Source organism: Natrix helvetica (assembly GCF_964273705.1).
Source record: "Natrix helvetica genome assembly, chromosome: 3".
Taxonomy (NCBI): domain Eukaryota; kingdom Metazoa; phylum Chordata; class Lepidosauria; order Squamata; family Natricidae; genus Natrix; species Natrix helvetica.
In genome coordinates, this window is record NC_138549.1 from 61,612,743 (window position 1) to 61,634,658 (window position 21,916).

At 42.9% G+C, this 21,916-nt stretch overlaps 1 protein-coding gene across 1 annotated transcript in view; it reads right to left on the reverse strand.

The window, feature by feature from the left end:
* KIFAP3 (kinesin associated protein 3) overlaps nucleotides 1-15,755 on the reverse strand; it is an 85,591-nt gene extending 69,836 nt beyond the window's left edge. The window contains exons 1-8 of the mRNA XM_081947352.1: nucleotides 15,597-15,755; nucleotides 14,262-14,393; nucleotides 7,763-7,917; nucleotides 5,024-5,079; nucleotides 3,486-3,627; nucleotides 2,825-2,924; nucleotides 2,552-2,676; nucleotides 1,507-1,605 (exon numbers count right to left, since the gene is read on the reverse strand). Of these exons, the coding sequence (XP_081803478.1) occupies nucleotides 1,507-1,605; nucleotides 2,552-2,676; nucleotides 2,825-2,924; nucleotides 3,486-3,627; nucleotides 5,024-5,079; nucleotides 7,763-7,917; nucleotides 14,262-14,393; nucleotides 15,597-15,628 (841 nt within the window). The 5' untranslated portion in view covers nucleotides 15,629-15,755. The remainder of the gene's footprint in view (nucleotides 1-1,506; nucleotides 1,606-2,551; nucleotides 2,677-2,824; nucleotides 2,925-3,485; nucleotides 3,628-5,023; nucleotides 5,080-7,762; nucleotides 7,918-14,261; nucleotides 14,394-15,596) is intronic.
* Nucleotides 15,756-21,916: the final 6,161 nt, after the last annotated feature.

Consider the following 21,916-nt stretch of genomic DNA (forward strand, 5'->3'; position numbering starts at 1 on the left):
AAAAAGATGTGGAGACTCTAGAAAGAGTGCAGAGAAGAGCAACAAAGATGATTAGGGGACTGGAAACTAAAACATACGAAGAACGGTTGCAGGAACTGGGTATGTCTAGTTTAATGAAAAGAAGGACTAGGGGAGACATGATAGCAGTGTTCCAATATCTCAGGGGTTGCCACAAAGAAGAGGGAGTCAAACTATTCTCCAAGGCACCTGAGGATAGAACAAGAAGCAATGGGTGGAAACTAATCAGAGAGAAGCAACTTAGAACTGAGGAGAAATTTCCTGACAGTTAGAACAATTAATCAGTGGAACAGCTTGCCTCCAGAAGTTGTGAATGCCTCAACACTGGAAGTCTTTAAGAAGATGTTGGATAGCCTATTGTATTGTATTGTATTGTATTGTATTGTATTGTATTGTATTGTATTGTATTGTATTGTTGTATTGTATTGTATTGTATTGTATTGTATTGTATTGCAGAGGAAAGGAAAGAATAGTGTCTGAGGTTATCTCTGTCTGTCTACTTTTCTCTCTTGGAATTTTTCTGGCAAGCTATTTAATGGCACTGACTTTCAGAAAGAATTAAAGTACTTACTAGTGGGGTGTTTTCATCTAATGAGCATTCAAATCTAACATTAAATTCTCAGAAACTCTTTTTCTGCTCAATATATTTTTATTTACAATACTACATATCAGTTTTTAAACAGCTTCTAGAACAGGGATGTCAATCTCGCAGTGTCACGTTGTCATCATGTGACATATCATGACTTTTTCCCCCTTCACTAAACAGAGGATGGGCGTGGCCAGCGCATGACGCATCCAGGCTCCGGATGAAAGTTTGACACCCCTGTTATAGAATTTGCTTCTCCATTATTAGTATACACACAACAATGTGAAATTATTAATTCCATCATGTTATACCATATATAACCCAAGGCAGTGAACATGCCTTATATAAACATACTTCGATAGTCATTAGCTGATGCCAGAGGTGGATTGCTGCTGGTTCGGCCCAGTTTGGCCAAACCAGTAGTGGAATACAAGCCTGGGTCGCAGAACTGGCAGCAACCCAGGCATGACATGCCCCCGAACCGGTTCCCTCGCTGCCACTGATGTCGCCGCCATGTTGGATTTTAGTGATTGTGCGTGTGCAATTCACTGTAAATTGTTCTGCGCATGCATGCAGAACAATTTCCATTGAACAGCGCACATGCGCACAGGTTGCGAACTGATAGTAAAACTGGCAGCAACCCACCCCTGGGTGATGTGTCATCGGTTTAACCTATATACAGTATTCTTAAATCTTTGTGCTAAATTTAAAGGGAATAGACAGCTAGTAAAGTTTTGGTAAACAAAGATATACACCACTAAAATGAGTTCTAAGTCACTCAAATAGCTACAATTTTAACAAATAGAATAAGCTATGCAATCATTCAGACTTTCCCATAATTTCTGCTAAATGCTGAGAAAGTATCTATAACATATTGAATAACTGGGAATCAAAATTTGTACCTCGTAGTAGTTGTTCTTGCTTAACCACCAGACCTTGGTACTTTTTAAAGGTTTTTTCATATTCTTTTTTTAGTGTTTGATTTTCAAGATCTTCATCAAGTGGATATTTAGAGATAAGGATATGGTCAACACTTAAGAAATGCAAAACATATAAAGAGCTTTTTGATATGGGGAGATGCATGTGTCCCACTGTAATTACAAGAAGCTATATGCATATAGCATAAGACACCTTATTCAGAAAGCCTACTGGCACATGTAATATACTATCACTCCCATTGGCTTCTCCTGATTGTAAGAACAATTAACCAGTCACCAATGTTCTAGTAATATGTTATAAGCAGGAACTCTGGATTACTTTCCTATTAATCAAAAATAACACCTTATCAAAAACAATCCTGGAATTCCAGTTCATACACAATACAAACCAAACACTAAATGGGTTTCCATGACTTGCTTAGCTATTTCTGCGAGCAAGAAGGAAACAAGTATGAATAAGCAATGAATATCAGTGTATTGTTTGTAATAAGCTAGAACTATTTGGATGTTTTGGTTTTCTGTGACATTTGAGCAGCCTCAGTAATTGCCAGCCAATATAAATATAGCTATTCAAAAAAGCAGACTTGCTGCTACTTTGTTGATTTATACTAGTAAATTGAACCAATATCTTAGTTCTCTGCACTAACCTGAAATAAGGGACTGTGACAGACCACAACTAATTTCTTGTAGCAATTGCCAAACTAAAATGATCACTAAAATAAAACATTTTTCTACCTATACAGAAAAAATACTAAAATTCTATTCATTCTTTGATAATATTCTATATATCCAAAAGGGTACCATTCTCATAAATCATATATTCAATCTTGAAGCATTGCTATAATATTTTATTTAAAAATTAAAGGATAGGAGAATCTGAAAAACAACCAAATGAGAATGCAGAATGAATACAACAACTGAGTAAAATGAAGTAGACTGCTCTAAGTTGTAAGAATAAGTTGGCTTCATGCCTGTCCATTAGTCTACTAACAACAATACCCAAGGATATCAGCTTTCTTCTTCTTGGTAAGTTCCTCTTGCCATAGTTCATGCCTCTTTAGCTCATGATCAATGATATTCATGCAAAGAGCTCCAATTTTGTAGTGTGTAATCAGTCCATGAAACTGAGAAAAGCTACATTAAAAAGAATTAAAATCAGAGTACTGGCACCAGAGTAAATCCTATATTAATCCACAAGCATGACTTAATAACCACTGCTATTTTAAAATATTAAGATTTCAGAACCTATTGACTTACATATATTACATGTTACTATACATACCTGGAAAAGCAGAAGAATATATATATTATATTAGTAGCAAGTTCTACACTTTGTTTCCAGTCCTCTCGCAGAACCCTGGCCAAAGCACCCAATGCAGTTTCTAAAATGTAAGAAGTAAAGTACTGTCTCAACAATAGCATGAAGTTCATATTTATAATGCATTATAGTATGTCTTCTGCCAAATGACTGCATCAAACAAATGGTAGCATCAATCAGGGTTGAAGAATTAAGGGTATGAAGAACCTCTGTTCATTTCAGTATAAGCCTAGTAATAAAAAAATATATTCTGCAAGACTGGCCAGCATACGGATCTTTCAATCCTCAAGCTAGTCTCACCATTTCTCTCAAGGAAGTTGACTACTACCCCTTTGAACTGCAAGCTCCTGATAACAAGCTTACCATTTTCTTTTTTCCTAACCCTTCTGCTATTTAACAATGTGGCTATCCTCATTCCAAAAAACTAATTGTTCCAACCTCCTTCACACTAAGGATTTAACTAATCTCCCAGCCTTGGAGAACAAAGTAGTAAATCTTTTGCTCTCTCTAGCCATATTATTGTTCTATCAACTGGCTTCTCCCATGCATTCTGAAGAGCAGGAAATATCCAAAATTATTGAGCCAAAAGCCAGCCCAATCGTAATAGCATTAATCTGATAATTACCATTAAGGAGAAGTTCTTCTAAGTTATCAGGATTTCTGGCCAGCTGCAGAATAAGTGCAGAGCCACGAACTTTATCAGGAATATCTTCATATAGCAATTCAATGTACTCATCCATGTCATTAATATTAGCTACTTCATCAATCTGAAAGGCAGGCAAGGAAAATTAGGCAAGGAAAATTAGAATACAGAGGAATGTACGACGTCAATAAGTAATAGTTATAAGGAAACAGTTATAAGGAAAGTTAAATATGAAAACAGTCCAAATGCATTGAAGAGACAATAAGTCATGTAAAAAGTGGAGGTTTTGTATAAACAGAGCTGAGGGAAATATAAAACCAGATTAATTTGAAGGAAAATAATTCAATAATTAATTAATATTGAATAATATGAATCTGAATGCATTATACTATATTACAGTTGTAGAGAATATATTGAATTCAGATTTGAACTGCTTGGTTCTTGTTGTTCACTGAGCTTGGCTGTTTTCCTGCAGTGAACTGATGTTATCTAGCCTAAAGGAAAACAATCAAGTTCAAAGAACTTGAACCCAATGGGTTTTATTTTTGGAATGGAATGCTTCTTTGTCAGTTAACATACAAGAAACAGAAAATGATAACACATTGCTATGCTCCAGAATCATAGTAAAAAGATGATTTGAAGGGCATGCAGATGTGCACGCAGCACCTGCCAGCAAATCTGAAACCAAACATGCCTTTTCCAGGATTGCATTGTGATTGCAGAATGCAGTCATGTGAATATGGGAAATGTAGCTGCTTTAAGGAGTTGCCGGTAAGCTCCACATTAGAAGTCTAGGTATGCTCCATATCACCTTCTTCACTTTAAATCTGAAGCACTGCATAGTCCTATAAGGTATAGCTAATACTAGATAATCCATGATCCTTTGACTCATTCTTTCAGAAATATATCCTTATCCCAAAGAGGTAAACAGTTGGGCAAAGAAAGAGTGGGAATGGGAGTGATTTCTGACTTCTGCCAACTTTCTCATTGATTTTGCTCATGGAAAGCTGGCACCAAGTGTCAAAAATCTTGATCATGTGATGGCATGTAGTGGCATTGAAGTGGCCACAACTTTGCCTATACAACTTATCTGAAGATCATTAAAATATCAATCCCACAGGAATAATGATTCCTGTTGTCCTATGATGCAATGTTTCGCCCAACTGAAGGTTAAAAATAGACAGTTTAGTAGTATATAAATTCAAATACAGCCTAAGCCCTGATATTACAATAAAATAGAGGACTATAATAACTTTAATAATTATTTTGCTCCATAATTATTAGAAACAAAGAACAGAGGAAAACCAAAAAATAATGTTGCAAGTTCTAAATTAAATGTTACAAGTTCTTTTAAAATGTAATAATTTGTCATATTTTAAATAATACACAACTGAACAATAAAGACATATAAGATGCAAGTCTATTTAAAATATATTCATTTTTAATAGTTTCAGTATTTTTGTATAAAATATAAATTTTAGCAAAAACACTAAAGTTTAATTGGATTCAATTGTACCTACCTCCATTCCTTCAAACGGTGGTGGATCTTTAGGTTTACTGGATTTTTCTTTCTTTTCTGTGGAAAGGCAATACAGAGTAATGGCTTAAATAATGTTTAAAGGTCTTTCTTTTTGTCATGTTTAGGAAAAAAAGTGTAAAGTGGGCGGAATTGATTAAATGTGATATCAGCATTTCTACAGGCATATATATATATATATATATACATACATACATACATACATACACACACACACACACACACATACCCTAAATGTTTAAGCATAATTTTCATCAATCAATCAAAACAATAGTGATAAATTTCATTTCAATACGTAAGTGATAATTGTTTTTCCATAAACCTACCAATTATTCCAATGGTTGCCAACAATACTGCTCTTTTCCTCTCAATATTCTCAAGGGAAAAAGTGCTCATACCTCATACAATTTGTTTCCCTGCCCTTTTCCTCTCAATATTACTAATAGAGAAAAAGCGATAGAGGGAGTTGAAGTTGCCGGGACCTTGGGTAAAAGCGACTACATCATACAATTCAATATAATTCAAACACAAGCAACAGAAAATAATCCAACCAGTATCTTAAACTTTAAAAGACCTAGTTTTAACAAACTCAGAGAGAGCCTAGGAAAGATGGATGAAAATTCTAAAAGGGAAAACAATTCAAGAAGTGTGGGAAACTCAGAAAAATGTGGTAATAAAAGTCCAGCCCAGCACAATACCACTGTAAACGAAAAACAAGAAATCCAAGAAGAAACCAGCATGGCTGCACAAAGATTCTCTAACTGAAAGACAAAAAGGACAAGTACAAAAAATGAAAAAGAGGAACACTTAAGGTTGATTATCAGCAGATAGCCACAATCTGCAAAGATGAAGTCTGCAAGAAAAAAGTCAAGGAAACAGTAGGTCCACTAAAGAGAAGATGGCAAGGAAGTAATATGTAGTAGGAAGAAAGCAGAGCTGCTTAACTTATTCTTCGCATCAGTCTGCATCAATCTTCACACAAAAAGAAATTATAGCCCAACCTACCAAACCTACTGCTGTAAAAGTTAAACTAGAAATAAAAAATAAAATAAGCAAGAAAATGGTAAGAGAACACCTATCTGACCTTGATGAATATAAATCACTGGGACCTTTCCCACTGGGACATTCAGAGTTCTAAAGGAGCTAATAGATATTATCTTAGAACCATTGTACCATATCTTTCAAAAATCCTGGAGCACCGGGGAACTATCAGAGGACTGGAAAATAGCTGATGTGATTCCCATTTTCAAAAAAGAAAAGAAAAGAAAAAAACAGACTGAAGCAACTGCAGACCAATCAACCTAACATCAATCCCCGGGAAGATACTGGAAAAGATAATCAAAAAACAGATCTGCCAACATCAAGAAATAAGTAAAGTAATAACTAGAAGTCAGCATGGGTTTGTTAAAAACAGATCATGCCAAACCAATCTTATTTCATCCTTTGACAAAGTGACTAAATTAGTAGACCAGCAAAATGCTGTGGACACAGTATACTTAGACATCAGCAAGCATTCGACAAGGTGGACCACAACCTACTTCTTGGTAAGCTAAAAAAAAGTGGGATAGATAGCATCACCCATCAGATGGATTTCTAACTGGCTGACAAACCATACTCAATGAGTAGTCCTTAATGGTACTACATCCACATGGAGAGAAATTAAGTAGTGGGGTACTACAAAGTTCTGTCTTAGGTCCAACACTCTTCAATATCTTCATAAATTACTTAGATGAGGGAATAGAAGGGGAACTCATCAAATTTGCAGATGACACTAAACTGGCAGGAATAGCCAACACCCCAGAAGACAAGCTCAAGATCCAAAAAGATCTTGACAAACTTGAACAATAGGCCCTATCCAACAAAATGAATTTCAATGTGGAGAAAAGCAAAGTTTTACATTTAGGCAGGAAAAATCAAAGGTACATATTAGGTGAAACCTGTCTCAAAAACAGTAACTGTGAGAGGGACCTTGGAGTCCTAGTGGATGATCAGTTGAATATGAACCAGCAGTATGCAGCAGAAGCCAAAAAAGCTAATACAATCCTGGTTTGTATAAACAGAGGCATAGAATCAAGATCACATGAAGATCACTTGACAAAATCAAGTACCACTTTATAAAACCCTAGTAAGACCACACCTGAAATACTGAAACCAATTTTGGTCACCATACTACAAAAAAGATGTTGAAACTTTGGAAAAAGTTCAGAGAAGAGCAACTAAGATGATCAAAATCCTGGAGACTAAAACATATGAAGAATGGCTGCAGGATTTGGGTTTGGCTAGTCTAAAGAAAAGAAGAATTAGGAGTGACATGTTACCAGTATTCCAGTATTTGAGGCGCTGCCACAAAGAAGAATGGTTCGAATTATTTTCCAAAGCACAAGAGGGCAGGACAAGAAACAATGGTTGGAAACTAATCAAAGAGAGAAGCTGGAATTAAGAAGAAATTTCCTAACAGTGAGGAAAATTAACAAGTGGAACAGTTTGCCTCCAGAAATCATGGGTGCTCCATCACTGGATGATTTTAAAAAGAGTCTAGACTCTAGACAGTCAATTATCTGAAATGGTACAGGTTCTCCTGCTTGAGAAGGGGGCTGGACTGGAAGACCTCCAAGATCCATTCCATTCCCCTTCCCTTTTTCATTCCAATCCAATATTCTCAAAGGAAAAAAGTGATTATACCACGTACAATTTATTTCCCATCTGAACTTGTTTTGCTCACCTTTGGCAGATGAGGTGTCTCTGCGATTTTGCAGGTAATAGAGTAATTGTTCCACCTCAGCCAGTTTGGAGGGGTGAATAAGTTTGCATTCCTCTACCACCTTCCGAGCCAAGGAAGAAATGTCTGTATTTGCATTGAGACTTTTCAACCGAATGCTGTAAAATAAAACACAGAAGCCTTTATTTTCAGCTTGCACACAAATTCTGTCTTCAACATTTAGTTTTAAATTTCAACTTTATCAAGAGCCGTGGTGGTGCAGTGGTTAGAATGCAGTATTGCAGGCAAAATCTGTGCACAGTCTGGGGTTTGATCCTGACAGGCACAAGGTTGATTCAGCATTCCATCCTTCCAAGGTCAGGGAAATGAGGGTCCAGATTGTTGGAAGTAATATGCTGACTCTGTAAACTGCTGTAAAATACTGTGAATCGCTATATAAGTGTAAGTGCTATTGCTATTTTGGTATACCTAATAGAGCCATTTGGTTTTCTTGTTTTATTTATAACAAAACCCTTCACTCAAAAGCCCCAAACTGGGCGTGGGCTAGCAGCATGGCCAGCTTGACGTCACTCACGTGGGTGCTGCATATAGGGACGGGGCGGAGTTGGAAGGGAATCCAGGAGTCTCCAGTGAGTAGGGTGGGAGCGGGAGGCTCATTCTGCGGGATAAGGTGAAATGAGGCAGGGGGTAGGGCAGCTACAGCCAGAAAGTCGACTGTAGCTGCCCTGCCCCGCCGTGATCTCGCCGCCCTTTGTGTGTGGGGAGGATGGTTTCCAGCTGTAGCCATAACCTGCTGGCCCTTTAGCTAGCACACACTGTACCTCTGGAGCCCGCTGCCAACACCGGGCTGGCTGTCTATGCGGACCACTGGACATGCTTACTCTGTCCCATTGTCTTTTGGCTTGCGGTTGAAAGCAGGTCACTGCTAGTCATCTTCTCCTCAGCCTGCTCGTAGGTCTTGTCCATGGCTTATGAATGGAGCGCATTCACTTCGTGCATCCAATACACCTTGTCCCCTCTGCAGACTGCCGCCACTGCCGCTCAGCAGACCCGCCAGCCCGAAAGAGGTGAAGCAGCCAGCTAGAAAGGCCAAGTAGAGGTGGTAGAGCATGGCCAAGCCCAGCAGCCAAAAGACAGCCACATCGAGCAGGAAAGCCAGATCCCATTGGTGCCATGGCTGCCCAGGCCCAGCAAAGATGGGTGAAGGCACACAATCCCAGCTGGACCTGGGTGGCCATGGCACCGATGAGGATCTGGCTTTCCCCACTTGCCGTGGCCATCTTTTGCCTGCAAGGCCTGGGCGTGCTCTACCACATCCACTTGGCCTTTCTAGCTGGCTGCTTTGCCTCCTTTGGGCTGGGAGGACCCAGTGTTCCGGGTGGCAATGGCAGCAACCTAATGGACCTGCACGAATTGCTGGCAGCCTCGGTGGTGGCAGCAGCCAACAGCAGTGCCAAGGTGCGTCAGGTGTGCGAGGGGAACGCTCTCCATGTGTCGCCCAAGAGCAAGACCCACGAGGGGGCTGAGATGACCAGTGGCGACCTGCTCTCCAATCGTAAGCAAAAACAAATAAGACAGAGTAGGCAGCAGCTGCCCACACGCTTCTCACCTTGTCTTGGCCAGCAGCGGCAGCAGTAGCTGGAGGCAGAAGCGCAGGGAAGAGGCATGAGGTCTAGCCTGCTGGATCCACCAGATAAGCTACCTGCCCTGTCCCGGCCACGTGGGATGGAGCAGGCACGTCCAGTGGTGCGCATCACATGCCTCCCTGACTCTGCCTGTTGCTGCCGCCACCCTTGTTGCTTGGAGGGCCAGCTGCGGAGTCCCTCCCGCTTCCGGACACCTCCCCCCTGCAAACACACACCTGAAAGGCCAGTAAGTTCGGCTGTCCTGGAAACGATAAGGGGCCAGACAACATTGCTTTGGCCCAACCCATCCCATCCCGGCAGACATGCATGTGCTCAGGAGGCAGCGGGTACACATGTTGCTTTAGCCCGGCCCTTGCCACTCTGGCAGGCATGTCTGTGCACAGGAGGCAGCCGACGCACACGCACACTGGTCCAGCCCACCCCATCCCAGCATGCGCACATGTGCCGACCTCCTCCTGTGCGCATGCACTCCTGCAGGATGGCATGGGGTAGGACTGTGCATTCATGTGCCCGTAGCTTCCGGTGTACATGCGTCCCTGCCGGGATAGTCCAAGCTGAAGCGACATGGGGGGGGGGGGAATTACTGTTTCCAGGACAGCTGCGTAGGCCTTGAGTTTGACACCCCTGCACTAAGGCATCAAAGGCCAGCTGAAAAAAGAAACCCTTTCAGAGCTTTCTAACTATCAGAAGTAAAAAAGCCAAACATATTTCAAGATGCAATGTGGCCCATGGAGCTGGGCCACAACCAAGAAGCCATCTTATGACCACCTTCCCATTTTAAATGGAGGCTACACCTTAACCTAACTATAGCAGTACAGGCACACTTACTTTGGATAAGATAACTCAGTGCCATGCCATGCATTCTAAATTGATCCAGACCCAAAGGTCTACTGGCAACCAATGCAGTAACTTCATTTACACAATGATTTATACAATGTTTTCTGTAACAGCCATTAGCAGTCTGGTTACCACATTCTGTACAAGTTGTAACTTCCCAGCAATTTTTAAGGCAGCCTCCATATCCACAAACCATAACCTGTTCCTCCCCTGGGAGATAAGATTTCAGGAAAGTTAAGATGACAAACAACATTTCTATCTTACTAAAGGAAGTCTATTAGGACAGCAAAAGGAACTGCGATTGCTGTCATAAAATGTAATGACCACATTGCTTAGTGACAGCAATCCCAGGAGTTCGAGTTGCCATTGTAATCCCAGGAGCATGCAAATCTTTAAGCAGGAACAGGCAAATGTCATAGGCAAGGAGTGTGGGGGTAGTATGCAGGTGCTTGGTTGGGGGGCGAGGGGAAGGGTACCAGGGGTGAGTAATTTTGGATGGTCACTAAATGAATGTTCATTAAGTACTACCTATAGCTTGTTTCTCTCCCTCTAGTTTGATCTAGTAATTAAGACACCTGGCTATAAGCCAGGAACTATGTGTTCTAGTCTCAACTTAAACACGAAAGCTAGCTGGGTGATTTTGGGCCACCTATTTTCTCTCAACCCAATTCGCTTCATAGGATTGTTGTTTGAGGAAAATAGGAGGAAGGAATATTGGATATGTTTGCTGCCTTGAGTCATGTATAAAAATAATATAGGCAGAATAATAAATGAAAATATAAATAAACAAATATAAATAAATAATAAAATAAATAAATAAAAAGTAAGTATATAGTTCCGACAATACGCGCAGACACTAGTTCAAGACCTAAGTAGTGAAACAGTGTATAATTTAGAATCATCAAGATAACTTACTCTGAGAATGTATGATCTAACTGTTTCATAGAGTGTAACAGAAATAGAAAGAGCACAATCCTGCCCTCCAGATTCAACTAAGGTCATCTGTTTCAGCAATAAATGCTGTTTGCATTTCAATTAAATTGGACTTTAATCTTGAATGAAAGGGATGCAGGCAATATACTTCTTCTAGAGTTCCCCATAGTTGATTCCTCACCAACCTCTTAATGACCTTCCCCCAAATATCAAACTGTTCTGACCCCCCTCTTCATACACCAAAGCACGCCGAGACAAAGATACTGCAATGGATTTATTAACACACAGACTAGACCTTGGCAGCAATCCAGCACAGACTAGACCTTGGCAGCAATCCAGCACAGACTAGACCTTGGCAGCAATCCAGCCTGCTAAGACAGCTCCCGATAGCTTCTCCAGCTCTAGTAAATGCGTTGATTCCTGCAAACAGCTTGCGCAATACAGTCTTGAGAGGAGCCTAATTACAACCACCTGAGTTCAATTATCTCCTGTAACTGTGTAGCTGTTCTGTACGTCTATTAGCCCTCCGTTGCCGGGCATCCAGAACCACCTCCCTTGTCTCCTCCCCACTGATCCAATGCATGATGTCAGGAGCACACTCCCTTTGGCTTTCACCACTGCTCCATGCCTCAGGCGCCTCCTGGTGACCAACCAGCCTCTCTGATCCCTGCTCGGAGTCGGAACCCTGTCCAGGGTCCTCCACATCTTCCAGAGCCGACTCATCAGACCCCTCGTCGTCGGAGTCTGGTTGCAGCTCCAACGGCTCCTGCTGGGTCACAACATCAAACCATAGCCTCTACAACAACTGCTTATTTCAAGACATTGTGTACTACACAACCTGGCCGTCTAAAGGAACCTGCATAGGTACAACTCTAAGTGACAGAAGAGTCTATCTATATATTCAGGTACAAAAATTCAACAGAACCTCAGCGGATAAATAGGCACAGATTAGAAAAGGTGTTTGAGTTTACTGCCCTTTTTTTCCTTTTAACAACCCTGTAATCCTTTAATTCAGGGTGGAGTCAGGGTGACTGAATGGAGCTGAGCGTTTACTGGTCACATGTCCTTCCTGACACCTATGCGGAGTTCGCAGCGGGTATTTTCTCTTTGCACTCTGAGAAACATCTCCCATTGCCTAGGACTGAACTCTCAACCTTCCAAATGGGAGGCAAGCATCTTCACCACTAGGCTGCCGTGTTGCTCTGTTTGAGTCAACTGCATGCAGACACCCAAAAAAGACTACTCACATCAATTCACTGCAATCCTGAAAAATATTTGTTCTCTGTTTTTCAGAGGAAAATCCTGATTCTGACTTCAGGCTGATTCAATCTGAATGGCTTTGGTCTTGTTGGTACGGTGATGTTTGCCTGGCTCAAGGACTGTGGCTGGCATCTTTAGAGGCAGAGTGAAATGCTTTGTAGTATACATCTCTTGGCAGCTCACAGGCAAGTGAACAAGGACTGGCTTCTTATATCTAAACCTGGGGAGCTGATATTTGATTAATCCATGTCATGGGAGTCCAAGAAGGGGGGTTCCTGACTGGCTGCTTATCTAGATTTCTGATTGATGTATTTGAAAAAAACATCCAAAGAAAACTGGTTACAGTTTGGCCTGTCCTTGAGCCAGTACAAAATATCAGAATTAATAGAGTTGGAAGAGACCTTGGAGATCTTCTAGTCCAACACTCTGGTCAAACAGGAAAAACCTATTCCATTCTGGACAAATGGCTGTCCAATCTCTTCTTAAAAACTTCCAGTGATGAAGCACCCAGAACTTCTGAAGGTGACCTATTCTACTGGTTATTTGTTCTCACTGTCAGGAAATTTCTCCTTAGTTCTAGGTTGCTTCTCTCTTTGATCAATTTCCATCCATTGCTTCTTGCCTTCCTTCTGGTTCTTTGGAAAATAGGTTGATCCTGTCTTCTTTATGGCCCCTCAAATATTGGAACGCTATTATCATGTCACCCCTAGTCCTTCTAGACTAGACATACCCAATTCCTGCAACCATTCTTCATTTGCTCTAGCCCCCTAATGATCTTTTTTGTTCTTCTCTACATTCTTTCTATAGTCTTGTTCTGACCCGGCCTTTGCAAAAAACAAAGAAACAAAAAACAGACTCCCCCTGAGCATCCATCAGAGCCTTCCCCAGGCTTCAAAACTGGCCCAAATTCTTCCCTAACCTCCTCATTGTCTGAGTCTGCCACCAGCAAATCTGATGAGTTCCCCTTCTAATCTCATCTAAATCATTTATGAAGATATTGAAGAGTATTGGGTCTAAGACAGAAACTTGGGATACCCCACTATATATTTCCCTTCATGTAGATATAGTTCTATTAAGGACTACATGCTGAGTGCGTTTTGTCAGCCAGTTATAAATCCATCTGGTGGTGATGCTGACTATCCCACATTTTTCTAATTTACTAACAAGTAGGTTGTGGTCTACTTTGTCAAATGCCTTACTAGCAATTAGAAAAATCTAGCAGACTATAAACCACAATTTAGTTAGCCATGCTAAAACCATGGCAAAATATGGTGTACAATATGCAAAGGAAAAATAAACACAATCAGTTTGTGTAAAAAGAACTTGCCATCATAAAAAAATAAGATTTTTATTTCACTAAAATAAAGCAAACTATTTCTCCTAGAAGAATGGTGGTTAAGTCAAATATACTAAAAACTCTGTCTTTTTTCATAAGGATAAATCAATCATCTAAGTAATAAATTCATTTTCTTCCTTTGATACTATGAATCTTGGTTGCATTTGGACAAGTGTTTTATATATATATATATATATATATATATATATATATATATATATATATATATATATATAATCAGATCTCTTAATAAAATATTTGAGGGCACAGTAAGAACTTTTGATGTATTTTAAATTATTTAAAATAAAGATAATGTGCTTAACATCTTTTCTTACTAAACGTATAAAAAATATGAAATTGAATTAAGGCTTCAGATTTTATTTTTGTAATGCAATCTTTAAAAAAAGACTTTAAAGACAACACATTAGCTATCCAAAGTATTTTATCAAAGGCTTTTGAACAAAGGTTTGCTTGAATACTGTAAACTTACATTTTTTGACATTCCTTACGCTCTCCCAACATAGGATCTCCCATTTCCCCAAGAATTGTAGCTTCCACTTCATAATGAACTATAAGTGCTTTTTCTGATGGATGTACATCAATATTTCCTCCTTTTACCTTTCTGTTAAGTAAAAATTAAATAGTGAATAAAAAACCTACAATTTTTATATCAGTTAAGCATAGAAATAAAAACAGTTTTGAGTATTTTTGCAGTACCTCACAAGCTTGAACTGATCAAGATAATCTATATTATATTTTATAAAGCAGCTGTTACATATGCTTCCTTTATATTACTTCCAGCTTGTCAGCTATGCAAGTTTTTTAAAAAATGAAATAATATCCCACCAAAAAGCAATAGAGAACATCCCTAACATCAGTAGAGAGAATGGCCATTGCAATGGATGTAAATCGGTACAATATATTATTTTGCCATTGTGAGCAAATTATACCATTTTACCTTGAGATATTATCCCCAGTTTGACAGAAGAGATCATTCTTACCATTAGTAAACAAAAAGCTGCCTCCAAGTTTCCTTCAATCCGAGACTAAAACCATATTCAAAATTTGGACTTGCAATTCCGAGACCTCATAGATCAGTCAACATCATGAGAAAATAAAGTATTGTGCAATTACATCAGGCCAAAAACTCCCCTTTCATTCAACAATGACCTGTCAGGCAGCTCAATCCAGTTTTTCTGATCATCATTCCCCATCCTAGATCTCATTCCCTGACCTCTTCATGCTTCCCCTTCTCAGCGGTCATTTTACAGATTCAACTTCTTTTCTTTATTAAAAATAATAATACAGAGTCCAAAGAGGCAGCTGTATTGGTTTATTGGGAAGGCACGAACAGCCTTGGAATAGCTTCAAGGCCGGCACCTGCATTATGTCATTACTTCAGTGGACTAGGCACCAGCATCTCTGCTTCGGATGAAGCGGTCTGTTACCCACTAAAGCTCATCCTCCAAGTCTGGAGAAGGCTCTCAGTTTCGGCTCTCCCTCTTGGGTCGGGGCTCCAAGGGGCCTAGCAAATGCCACCGCAGGGGCAATACGCCCGAAAGGGGTAGGCTGGTGTCGCCCCACACCGGCCCCGCTTTTCCACTAGGGTCCTTTCCCTTGATATCGCCCAGCTACTGGGCACTAATCCGAACCTGGTGCAGCTCAACACCTTCTGAAAAGCCAGCCGCCTTCCCGGCCGAGGCATCCTTCTCCTCCTGCCATTTTCTCCCGCAGAAGAACCGCGCCCCTGCTCGGCCTTCTGCTCTTACTCTCGGTTCAATGCGTTTCTCGCTCTCCCGCTCCACTTCGGCGGGAAAACCTTTACCTTTTGAGGTACCGAGCATCCTCCCCCTGCATAGCGGCGACGGTCAACCGGAAAGAAGGCAGGGAAGGAGAGGGCGACGGCCAGAGAAGGCGAGAGCCAGGGACTGGCTGGGTTGGGTTCCGTTACCAAGGGAGAAAAAGCGACCCGTGCTGCGCAGGCGCAAGCCGCAACACGATGCGCAGACGCAGAGGGTTTCTAGAGAGAACACTGCTTGGAGGCGGTGCTGAAAAGTAGAACCTGTAAAATTCGCTGCTGTTTGTATAAGTGGAGCTTTCGTAAATGAACTTCAACTTGAAAGCTTTTAGTTTTTGATCCTGGCTAGGCTCATTAAAGATGCTGACTATTAAAGATACAGTACAGATTTTTGACTTTTCTGGGAGAAAAGTCTAGCATCCTTTGCTTTTCATCATTTAGCGGCAATAGTGAATTGGATTTTCATTATATTACATGCTTAAATGTGTTATGTCTTCTACACTTCTACACTTAAAGATTTAAGTTTTGTCTTAAATTCAGTGTTTGACATTTTCCACATCCAAACTCTAAAAGACAGTTGGTTTTAGGTAGAACAGCATTTCCTGAGATAGATGAATTACCTGCTTTTTAACTCATTTATACTGTATTGTGAAATGTAAACACAGGGCTTAGAGAAAGAGTATATTAGAGAAATAACAGAAGGACTACAGAGACGTGATAGCCTTGTTCAAATATTTGAGGGACCCCTACAAAAACAAGGGGATCAAACTATTTTCCAAAGTACCAAAAGGCAAGACGAGATATGATGCAAGCTAACCAAGTAGAGAAGCAACCCAGAACTAAAGAGGGAATTCCTAATGGTGAGCAATCAACCAATGGAATATTTGCATTCAGAAATTGGGGAACTCCATCACTGGATGCTTCCAAAAAGAGACTGAACAACCATTTGTCTGAAATTGTATAGCCGTGATGGCAAACCTATGGCACACATGCCAGAGGTGGCGCTCTGAGCCCTCTGCTGGCACTGGCGCCGTCGCCCAGGTCAGATCTCCATGGCATTTCTTTCGTGAGCTTCTGTTTTCCTGAAAACTATAAAACAGAAGCTCATGAAAGAAAAAAGATTTTACCTCTTGCCGCGCTGCCAGTTTTGGGATGCCCCGCCTCCTGCCTGCCAGTTGGTCTTCGGGTCTCTGCTGCACGTGTGTATATATGTATGTATATCTGTGCATGGTGTCCGTGCATGCATGCGTTCACGTGCACACATGTGCACCTTTCAGTTTGGGCATGCATGCACGCAATTTGACCACTCAGTATCTAAAAGGTTCACCATCACTGTTGTATAGGGTCTCCTCCTTGAGTAGAGGTTTGGACTAGAAAACCTCCAAAGTCTCTTCCAACCATATTATTCTATGCTCTATGTTCTCTGCCCCACAAGTACACCACTTAATTGTTGCTTCAGAAGGGGGGCATTAACAGGCCATTTATGAAGAGATCAAGTGATCAGGTTCTCCACAATAAAAACATTGGCCTTGTGTGCATCATCAGTGGATATTGGAATTCTGCTACCTTCTATCTCCATAGATTCAACAATAATGTCTTAGATATGCAAGACAAAAATAAACGGAGTGAAAGGGAATAATGCCAGGTCCCCTTCATGCTCATATTCTGTAGTAATTTCTTTAGCTTTTCATCATTACCAAAACAGGCCTGGATTAATGCTGATAAGGCATATGAAGTGTCTTGATTACTGAATTTTTCCTATATTTCTTCTGACAGTCTCTCTCTCAACTGGTCTATTAAATCTTTTCATTCCAGGCCATATCCTGGAACGAAGAGATTCGATGCGAGTGCCCAGTGATTCCAGAGATTCCCTATTATATAGGGAAATTCAGTCTCATACTCATTGGTAGATGGAAAACATTTGACTACAGGCAACAGTGGTACAAAACAGAATTCTGAAGGAGAAGAGAGAGAAAAATCACTGGATTAGTGAATAACAAGCAGAATCTGAGAAAAGTTGAGGACCACTGTTGGTTAGAATCCAGAAGACAACTGATGTCATGCTGCAGATTGACTTGGAGGATTCACAAATATTTATGGAAAGAAACTTGGGATAGCAGAAGATCAAGTGAGGACAGAGCATGGGGATAATAAATAAATCCAGCATATCTGGAGGTGACTACAAGCTGATGGTGGCTGCAAGAGTTTAGAACTGCAGAGGAAAAGATTGACTTGTTGAGATGACAGCCCTCTGGTGTACTGTAGGTATCAAGCTGATTACAACAGAAAACAAGATGTTCTCTGATTTTCCTTTGCTGATATTTATTGAAAAGGAATAAACTAAAATTTCAGCAATTTCATTTGAATACAATTTATTTTTCAGTTTATTTTTGAGACTAAATATTTTTCAGTTTGTTATTAAGGAACTTTCTGCAAACAGATCACAGGCAGCTGATCATTTGTCTGATACCTAAGCAATGTGCAGATGATTAGGATATGAATTTTTCTCAATCTCTGAACATAACCATGGTAGGTACTTTGGTTTTCGCTACAGGAAGCAGGCATCTCAAGATTTGGAAACTGTTATTTTTGCAGGAGAAAGTGTTGCAAAGTACTGACTGAAATGGTATTTGCAGCTATCATATTAGGCGATGGTTTTGAAACTGTAAAAACTGCACATTAATAGTAAACATACAATGAAAGATAACAGGTTTAACTTTGGATCAGGTAGAGGTTTGTCAGCTTCTGTTCCCTTCTGTTTTCCTTGAAACATACAATTTGTCCAGAGGTGCCTAAAAATGTCTACAACTGTACATGTAGTTATTGACTTACGACTGGTCTCTTAGCAACTAATTGAAGTTACAAGACAACCCTGAAAAGGTACATACAATCCGGTTTCAAAGTTATGGCCACTTCAATTCCCCCATTGTTCACCCTTATGACCCACTGCAGGGATGCAGCAGCGCCCTCACCAAACTATCTCCCCCATCTCATTGGGTCCCCCTGTTCAATCAGGCAAAGGAGCCTAAAGAAGCTACCTGTGCAGGGGGCAGGTATGCTTTGTAGTCTTGGTCAATTGCCCATCCTGTTATGCACTGTCGGGCCCAGCCAGCAGAGGGCGTCGGGAGAAATGCCTCTGATTGGCCCAGGCGCACCTGCCGGCCGGCGGGAAAAATACTCAACTCCCATTGGTTCACCGTCTGACAGCTGCATGTATAAATAGCTGTCAGACGGCTACTGTTGTGCTTGTTCCTGTCAGTTCTGTTCTGGTTAATAAAACGTGTTAGTTGGATTCAGCTGTCTCCGTCTCCTCAGTTCAAGCTACAACACGGGCAACGAGGACGGGCGACACGGATCCCCACGTTGTGCCTCCCATGGCTACTGCTACTGTTTTCTCGCCTTTTCGACATGAGGCTGAGGCATGGGACGCGTTTTTAGAACGTTTTGAATGTTTCCTCATCGCCCATGACCTCACCAGCCTCTCCCTTGATCGCAAACAAGGTATTTTTTAAAATTACTGCGGCCCTGAAATGTTTGCCACAGCAAGGGCGCTTTCCTCTCCTGTTCCTGTACATACGATGCCCTGGGACCAACTACTTCTGAAGCTTAAGCACCACTATGAGCCTGCTCCTTCCCGCTTCGCCCGGCATCAATACTTCCGCCGTTGCGTCCAGAAAGACGCAGGGCGGCAGCTATTAATTGCGAGTTCCATGACCTCGATGAGGCATTGCTCGAACAATTTATCTATGGCCTCCGAGATGTCAAACTCCATCGGCGCATTCTCTCGCGTTCCGAATTGACGCTGAAAATTGCCGTGGACAATTTTTAAGGATCGATTAGGACTCGCCAAAATGCTGCGGTCGGTTCTTCCGAGCTTCCGCGCTGCCGGCCTCCACCTCAAATCCTCCAAATGCCAGCTAGGTGTCCCTGCTGTCACCTTCCTGGGGTACCTTATTGACAAATATGGCATCCACCCTGACCCATCCAAAGTCGAGGCCATTCTCTCCGCCCCCACCCCTTCTAACAAAGTCGAGCTCCAGGCCTTCTTGGGGCTCCTCAACTTTTATTCTTCATCCATTCCCCATAAAGCTACTCTCGCTGAGCCTCTCCACCGCCTCCTAGACACCTCCTCCCCTTGGAATTGGACAAGCCGCGAGGTGCATGCACTCCCATCCTCACTCAATATGACGACCGATTTCCCCTTGTCCTGGCCTGCGACGCCTCCCCCTTTGGCGTTGGTGCTGTCCTCAGCCACGCCTACCCCGACGGCTTGGAGTCACCCATCGCCTTTTACTCCCGCACCTTATCCAAGGCTGAGCGGAATTATAGCCAGCTGGATAAGGAGGCGCTGGCCGCCGTTACGGGAGTCAAAAGATTTCATCACTACCTCTACGGCCGCCCCTTCTCTCTTGTCACCGATCATAAGCCCCTCCTCGCCATCATTGCCAGGGACCGCCCTACTCCCCTTATTCTCTACCCCCGCATGTCGCGCTGGGCGGAATTCCTCGCTTCCTACTCCTACACGCTTTCCTATAAGTCAGGTGGCCACATTGCCCACGCTGATGCTCTGAGCCGCTGCCCTCTGCCTCTACCTGTCTCCGACCCTGCTCCTAATTCAATTCAATTCAATTTATTTGATTTCTAGACCGCCCCCTCTCCCCAAAGTGACTCGCTGTGCCTCATTGACGATCTCCACCTGCCGATATCCGCTTCGGACATCGCCCAGGCCTCTCTCACTGACCTGGTCCTCTCCCGTGCCATGGCCGCTGTCCACCGTGGCTGGCCTGCCTCGTCTTCTGACCCAAAACTCCTTCCTTTTTTTCGCCGCCGCACAGAGCTGTCAGTCCTCCAGGACTGCCTCCTCTGGGGCAATCGCGTCATGGTTCCTGCTTCCCTGCGCTGCGCTGTCTTGACCCGCCTCCATGACGGCCACCCTGGCATCGTCCGCATGAAAAGCCTCGGCCACAGATATGTCTGGTGGCCGTCCATGGATGCGGACATCGCCTCCTGGGTCCAGCACTGCGGCCCTTGTCAGGTCGTGCGACCAGCGCCTCGAGCCGCTCCGGCCTGAGATTGGGAATGGCCCATGGCCCCATGGAGTCGACTTCACATTGACTTCATGGGCCCCATGGATGGCCGCACTTTTTTTCTTGTTGTGGACGCGTGGTCTAAGTGGGTCGAGCTGTTCCCCATGACGAGCACGACCTCGGGCGCCACCATCCAAATCCTAGACTTCCTGTTCACCACCCACGGCCTCCCGGACATTATCATGTCCGATAACGGACCCCAATTCACCTCGGAGGAGTTTCAGGACTACCTCTCTTCATTGGGCATTCGCCATGCCCCTGTCTCTCCCTACCATCCTGCTGGCAATGGCCGTCCGTTCTGCCAAGGAAGCTTTCGCCGCATGTCTGCCCAGCCCTGGCCTTCCCGGATTACTACCTACCTCTGCTCACAACACTCTACCCCTTGCCCTTCCACCGGCAAGAGCCCTTCCGAACTTTTAATGGGGAGGCGTCTCCGATCTACTCTCGACCGCCTTCACCCTCTCTACACCCCTTCTTCTTTCCTTCCTTCTCCCTCCCTTAGGTCTTTTCTGGTGGGGGAGGTGGTCTTCGCATGCAATTTCACGGGCGACCCAAAATGGGTACCAGGGCAAGTCACTGAAATAACAGGGCCCTGTTCCTACAGGGTCCTCCTCTGCGATGGGAGACATTGGCAGCAGCACGTAGACCAGCTGCGACGGCGACCACCCAAGAGGCCTGTGGACAGACCAACATTGCCAAAACAACCAGGCCCTAACAACGCTGCCTGCCGGCCCGACAACCACAAACCCTCTGTCTCCAAGTCCGTGCTACCCATACCCAGTGCCCTAGCAGCCTTACCTTTGCATGCTGGTGCCTTGCCGGGGGTTGGGCCTGTCGGGGACTCCGCGCTGCCGACTTGTCACCAGGGCGGAGCCGACACTCCTCCTTCCTTGGGGGCGACGCCATCTTTACCAAGAAGATCGCAGCGCATGCGCAGGCGACCTACATACCTCGAGGAATACGCCTGCGCAATCCAGGGGAAAGGGGTGTTATGTACTGTCGGGCCCGGCCAGCAGAGGGCGTCGGGAGAAATGTCTCTGATTGGCTCAGGCGCGCCGGCCGGCCGGCGGGAAAAATACTCAACTCCCATTGGTTCACCGTCTGGCAGCTGCATGTATAAATAGCTGTCAGACGGCTACTGTTGTGCTTGTTCCTGTCAGTTCTGTTCTGGTTAATAAAACGTGTTAGTTGGATTCAGCTGTCTCCGTCTCCTCAGTTCAAGCTACAACACATCCAGCCAACCCCTTCTGCCCCCTGGGA